The following is a 7,087-nucleotide window of genomic DNA, read 5'->3' on the forward strand; positions in this document are numbered from 1 at the left end:
AATACAAAATTGGTAATCCTACCAGGATTGGCTACAATTCGCTACAATTTATAAAATTAGTTAGTTATTTTATAACCCACTTGAACCAATAAAACCAAGTCTGGTTCAAATCCAGATAATCCGGTTTACTGGTAATCAGTATTAAAACATTGCGTTCATTCGATATTGCAAAATAAAACCACAACACGAAATATAAATCATGATAATTTAAGTAACAATCACTGTTAATTATTTTCAGTCCAAAGAAGTCATGAATATTAAGGGAACATTAAGTGAACTTTGCAAGTCTATTCGCAAATTTGGGCTAGATCACTGCGATTTGGAAGAGATGATATCCAATGTAAATGTTTTGATGAGGTTTAATGCTGTTAACATTGATAAAAGAAACACAAAGCGTAAGTAGAAGTATAAATCCCAAAAACCAATGCTGGTCTTATGAAAATTTTCAATTAATATAAATTTTACGAAAAATTTAATGCTGTAAACATTGATAAACGGAATGTGAAGAGTAACAAGTTCAATGAATCCAAAAATTCAATGCTGGTAAAATGATTTGACGTAATTAATGTAAATAGGAAACTTGAGAATGTTTCTATTTCATAAAAAAAATCGACTACTATTGCCCTAGTTGCTTATCCGCTACTTTGCCATAACGACGAATCAACCAGCAAAGCTACTGAGGGGATATAATTAATAAAGGTCCATTAGCGTCTTTACATAGAAATTATTCCGGGACAGCGGAAAAATGTGACAAATTAGTAAACAAGTTTCAAGTTCAAAATAGACCATTACAATTTAAAAATAAGTCATTATAATCTCAATATCATCGCACATTACACATGATATTAAAAAACTCATGCAATTTTACAACTTGCACCAAGATAGAATCTGTATTAACCACAATATGACTCTTCTGCCTTTTAGCAATACCGATCTTCACCTACTGCTTGATTATTTTCGGGTTCTTGTGCTACTACTACATTTACTTCTTCTCCATGATCTGGTGCACCTTCGTGCTGTATCCTCGGACTGGATATTTCATTGGATCTATCATCGTGTTTTCTATAGGATCCTACAGCGAATCTTGTGCTATTCGTTTCCTTTTCATTGTCATTAACAGGTTCGAATTTGTTTATTAAAAGGTATATTTTTCTCTGCACGCAGTTTCTGCTGTCTATGTGTAAATACAAAAAAAAAACATTGTAATATCACTAAGCACTGATAGTGTATATGAAATTGAGATAAGGCGTAGATAGTTATTTTGAATTATTTTTAATTTCGATCAAGGAAGTTTCATCTTCCAAATAAAGATTTTAAATGCTTTAAGCATAGTTTAATCATATAGATATCTCTGTCTTTCATATCCTTAAAATATGCCATTTTTAATACATCACTGCCCTTTCTTTTAGAAAACTGATAAGGGATGTCGTAGAAGTATATCGCCTATGCAATGATCAAGTTCCACCGGACAGTCGATTTTCCAGAAATATTCTGAAACATTTGCGAATAGTCAAGAAACGCGCCACTATTATTTGGTTAGGATTGATCATAAATGCCTATATTTACCTGATTCTACCATTTTTTCGGCCAGGAAAGCAATTTGCGGAAAATAGACTTATTATTTATGGTAAGTTTGTGATGTATGATGTGTTTGGGTCAAAATAAAACATTCTAAACATTTATCGATCGGTTATCACGATAGTAAATTAACGTGTAAGTCTTGTTTGAGTCTTTTCTTCAAGAAACTGATAGTGCGACAGACTGTGTAAGGCTTCGTTGTAGTATTACTGAATTATTGACGTATGATATGATTGGTAGAATCTTTGAATGTTCACTGTAATAAGTAAATAACTGTAATTGTATAATAAGTTAGCACTTCTCAATATTCTTATACTTTAATTAGTATTACATTTTCAGGACTAGATCCTATGACTGTGTCCCCAAATTACGAAATAGCACAGACAATGACTTGCATGGCTATCCCCACGCTATCACATAGCCTCGCTAACTGTATGGTCTTAGTAATCATTTTATATGGTTACACAGAAGCCCAACTTTTATCTCTCAGTGAAGAACTACTTTGTATGTGGGACGACGCAGAAATGAGCTACAATGAAACACCTCATGAAGAAAACGTGACAAAAGCACAATTTACGAACACCTTTGTGCAACAGAGATTAAGGTTCATTATCAAACTGCACGTGGACAATATGACTATGCTAAAAAGACTCGAAAATGTCCTTCGCGTTAGCATGGCGCTGGAGTTCCTTGTTCTCATGGCTGGGTTGATAGCCGAACTTCTTGGAGGTATCGAAAACACATTTCTGCAGATACCGTTTACATTCGCGCAAATCTTTATGAACTGTTATTTGGGACAGAAGATAATCAATTCGAGCAATAGTTTCGAAACCGCTGTATACAATTGCAAATGGGAGAATTTCAATAAATCGAATATGAAAACCGTTCTCATCATGCTGCAGAACTCGCAAAAAACCTTGCAGCTTTCCGCAGGTGGAGTTGCTATATTGGGATTCGAGTGTTTGATGACCGTGGTAAAATCATGCTACTCGTTTTACACAACGTTGCAATCCACGCTTAAATAAATGTACTCTAGAACTTTATATTTTTCTGCAACTCTGTATCTTTAAAGCCTTTTTCTTATTGTTAATTTTACATAGAAACAGTTTTATTATATAGGGCTTGGACTCTGTTGACAAGAGCATATTTTGTGAAATTAAATAAAAACCTGCAAGCTATCTAATTATTGCAATTTATTAAATATTGTAGATTTTTATTTATAGATATATAACAATTTATTTTTGTAGATGTATGAAACAATTTATACTATATAACTCATATATATTGTGGTAGTCGAGCACGCTTCGGCACGAATTGGGCCAGCTCGCACCGGGGAAGTACCACACCCCACAGAAAACCGGCGTGAAATAGTGGCATGCCACTGTGTTTCGTACGGTGAGTGGGGGAGCCGGAGGCCCGTTTCCTTTTCCTCACCCATCCCAGTCCATTCCATCTTTCCAGTCTTAAATCCTTTCCTTTTCCTTCATCCCATAAAAGCGGGCAGCGCATTCGTAAAGGCACTACCTTTGCGAATGTTCATGGGCGGTGGTGATCGCTTACCATCAGGCGAACCACCAGCTCAGTTGCCCGCTATGACATTAAAAAAAAAAAGACATTAAAAAAAAAAATAAAACCCCTAAAACACAGCGAAATAGGAACTTTGGTGTCCTCATTTTTCGTATGCATACCTTGTGCAATAAACGATTTATGTTTTATGTATCCCTTTTTTCTTTTTAAATTTAAACCTCATATAGACCTCGGCCTATTTCTAAAGTACTACTAGGTTTACAATATACGTAAGTAAATAGTGCTAAATAGGAGGTACCTCTCTTACTATAAAATCTGTTAAGAACATATGAAAATACTTTTCTATTTTGTACAGACAATTTAAAAATAGATGAATAAATGTTGATAAATATAAATAACGATACTAATATTATAAGGTAAAGCATATAATGCAATCGAAACATCAAACCTTTAATTCTGAACTTTTGTATAGCTGTATAATATATTAATTGATTCAAAATGTTAATGGCAAATACAAGTTAAACGTATAGAAGATTGTTTTGTTTTCAAAATGCGACACCTTAGTACAAAAAATGTTTGACTTTCACAAATTTCCTGTTTCAAAATTGCTTTTCTAACCTTAGTATGTAAATTTTTCAATCAAGCATCAAATTTTCAGCGAAACAATAAACACGTAAAACGGTTTATCATTTCGCCACAGATTCAATATTGTTTGTTGTTGCCTTTTTAAAAATAAATACATTAGTAGAGAGTTCCGCTTTTTAAGCAGTTTGTCGATTATGTTTTGTTAAATTTAAGGCATTTTATGAGTAGTAATATTTTGTGAAAACTTAATTATTTTTAAATTAGGTTGTAGAGAAATTGTTATCTTTATAGGAACTACGTATCTTGATGCGTGTACTCAAATTGCATTATTAATTCTAAACTAAAAGTGCTTTACTTGGTTTGGGAGCCATTGTGTTTTTTTCATTAGTAATTATAATCAGTTAGAAATTCCCCTGTAGCATACGGAATAAGGTGGTGTTTAGTACAACCACTTATTGGATAAATAAAGTTACATAATTCATTTCATAAAAGTTCCATATAAAACCACATCTGAATTTAAATTTCAACACTTAATTATTGTATCGCAGTCTGAAATTAAAATGCTCTAAAGGTTTTCACAGCAGAGTTCCATCATCGCCACCCACCAATATCCGTTCGCAACCAATTATGGAGTCAAACGACGAGCGAACGGGATATTGGAATTGTCACAGACTTACAAATGGACAAATAAACACCCATTTCAAACTTGAGTAATGACATTTTTGTATGAGGCGAATAGAGCAGCGATTTCATTAGAAATAGTTTTTGAAAGGAGAGTTATATCCTCATGACTATCCTATTAACTTTTAACATTAACGCCGACCCTCGATTGAGTGATGCCTTTAACATAGACAATAAAAAGAATTATATCCGTCTTTTTTTATATCACAGCGGGCAACTGAACTAGTGGTTCGCCTGATGGTAAACGATCACCACCGCCCATGACCATTCAAAGAGGCTCAGACCTCTACGAATGCGCTGCCCGCTTAAAGGGAAAAATAAGTAAAGGATAGATGACTGGAAAGAAGGAATGGACTGGGAAAAGAAAATGGGCCTCCGTCTTTAGGATGGGAGCTTATATTTGCTCAATTAGACGCGAAGATGATGTCACAAAACATTTGGTGATCTGCACCAGTATTACGTTTCTTCAAGAGTCTAATAAAATAATGCAAAAAGGAAAATGATGGTCACAACGCTTGTACCGGCGGCCGAAATTTCTGTTAATGATCATACAGAGAACTATTAAAGAAGATCTGGATTGTACAAACATACCAATAATACTGATAATATGTAGTGAAGTGATACATTGTGTGCTTCTATTTTAAGAATAGATTATCTTAAAGATAATTACACACAGACCCTGTCATTTACATTGAAGGAGTTTAAATTCATAAAACGTTTCATTAAATGATACGCCTATTATAGCCTTTCATTTGCCTTTGATCGTTATTAGTTTTAATTCAGTTAAATTATCATGTAATTTCCACTGTTATGGCCAATAGCTATATGGAATAATAATATAAGGACAGTAGCTTGCAGTCGGTATTTATCTGCAAATTTTATGCCTGTTATTTTCTTTTAAAAGTTACCCAATCACAATTTATTATTTCGTCCTTGTTTTATAATCACAACTTATCACACACAACTCTTCTTACGAGATCTTGTATTGGGTCTTGTATGAGTCCAAAAGAAATAATTACATTTGGATTAAAGTATTAACTTTTGTACATTATACAATATACATCTAAATCTTAAATCAACGAATAAATATATATAGAAAATAACTATCTCAGGATGCAAGTCACATACCATAAGTTTACGCTGCTGTTCAAATTCAATTTCAAATTAAATTTATTTGCAAGAATGTAGTTACAAATTAAAGATCTTATACAATATTCTGCGGATAATACATTCTACCCAAAGTTTGGGTGTGCAAATATTAAAATCAAAATTAAAATTAACATAATTGTCCTGCTAGGTATACTACTTAATTCTCTTTTAATGTCATAAATTCTTCAATGTCATAAAATTGTTTCACCATTAACCAGTTCGTCAGTCTCTTTTTAAAGTTGCTTCCTATAATTACAAAGAATATATCATCCTTTCTTTGTACCATCATCCAATTGCTTAAACGCTTTCTAATCTCACACAGATTAAATTCAAGTTATTTCATTAAACACAATCTTTCGGCGCTCAATCAAAACCAAGGCGTAATTGTAGAAATTAAAATGTTTAAACGATTTATGCTAAAATTATACTAATGCTCCCTCCGGCCGACTCATCTGCATTTAGATTATGGCTTTAAATAACGCTAAGGAATAGCTGTCCGGTTTGTTCTTACATCTAAATCGAATTTATATAATTTGTTATTGGAATTTGTATAACGAAGAATGTGTAAGTTGGGAAATGTATGGTTTAAGTTCAATCCTGTTGACATACTTTTTCTAACCTTATTTGTTTCTGTAAATATAGAAACATGTTGCTTGCGGCAGAATTATTCTTGGTGTTTTATCAAGGTGAAGTTTCGTTTCATTTTATAGTGGCATACTATATTGATATTTCATGTTTATCCCATGATCGATTATATTAGCGGGAACTTCCTTTTTGTATTCTACTAGAATCCTAGTGAGATTCCAGCAGGATACAACAATCTTATTACCATATTACCAACGAACATTAAACCCAGTATCGAACCTCAATGCGCTTCACAATCTGGTTGTCCAATATACCTGAACTGGCTTAAATAATAGGCATATTACTATAACCCCCACACTATTAGATTGTTACACAATAAGTTAGTATTGTAAGTATCATATCTAAATGTCTTTTCGTACATAAATAAAATAATGTATTTGAACTTAAAAACAATACATTTGAAAGCATTTCAAATTATGCTAGTCACAAACTCAATTCCTATCTAAATAACTTTTACTTTATATCAATAACAACACATTCAATAGCTAGCTACATTCCACACACAACATACAGCCTTGTGACCGAACCTTAATCTCTTAACCACTGGCCCTTCGTTAGGCTACCGCAATAAATACGCTATGGACACATCCAATTTTACCGCTACTGTACTTGTCTAAGAGAATAGCTTTTGCAAAAAATATTACCTCATAGATGCTACACAATTTTCACGGATCGAGAGACCTTTCCCGAACTAGCGTGCATAAATAACGCTATAAACTGTCTTTGCTAATATTAGACAGCCAAAGAGTTTGTTTATTTTTCTTGTCTTTGTTCTTTGTTTGTTTGTCAAATGGCTCAAATTGTGAATCTACTTTAGAAGCAAGCTGTTTCTCCTAAATACAGATTACCCTGCAATCTAGCCAGGGAAACATTGGCTTTATATATTGTAAACTTTAAAAAATATGAAAGACAAACCGTTTAT

The 7,087-nt window shown here is 33.1% G+C and overlaps 1 protein-coding gene across 1 annotated transcript; it reads left to right on the top strand.

Annotated features, from left to right (window-relative positions):
• The first annotated feature begins 250 nt into the window (after positions 1–250).
• Positions 251–2,603, top strand: LOC119840150. Its single transcript, XM_038366662.1, has 4 exons — positions 251–395; positions 925–1,120; positions 1,410–1,627; positions 1,918–2,603. Exons 1-4 carry the CDS (start codon positions 251–253, stop codon positions 2,601–2,603), a joined length of 1,245 nt encoding a protein of 414 aa, XP_038222590.1.
• Positions 2,604–7,087: the final 4,484 nt, after the last annotated feature.

The sequence above is a fragment of the Zerene cesonia genome, chromosome 5 (genome assembly GCF_012273895.1).
Source record: "Zerene cesonia ecotype Mississippi chromosome 5, Zerene_cesonia_1.1, whole genome shotgun sequence".
In the NCBI taxonomy this organism is placed as follows: Eukaryota; Metazoa; Arthropoda; class Insecta; order Lepidoptera; family Pieridae; genus Zerene; species Zerene cesonia.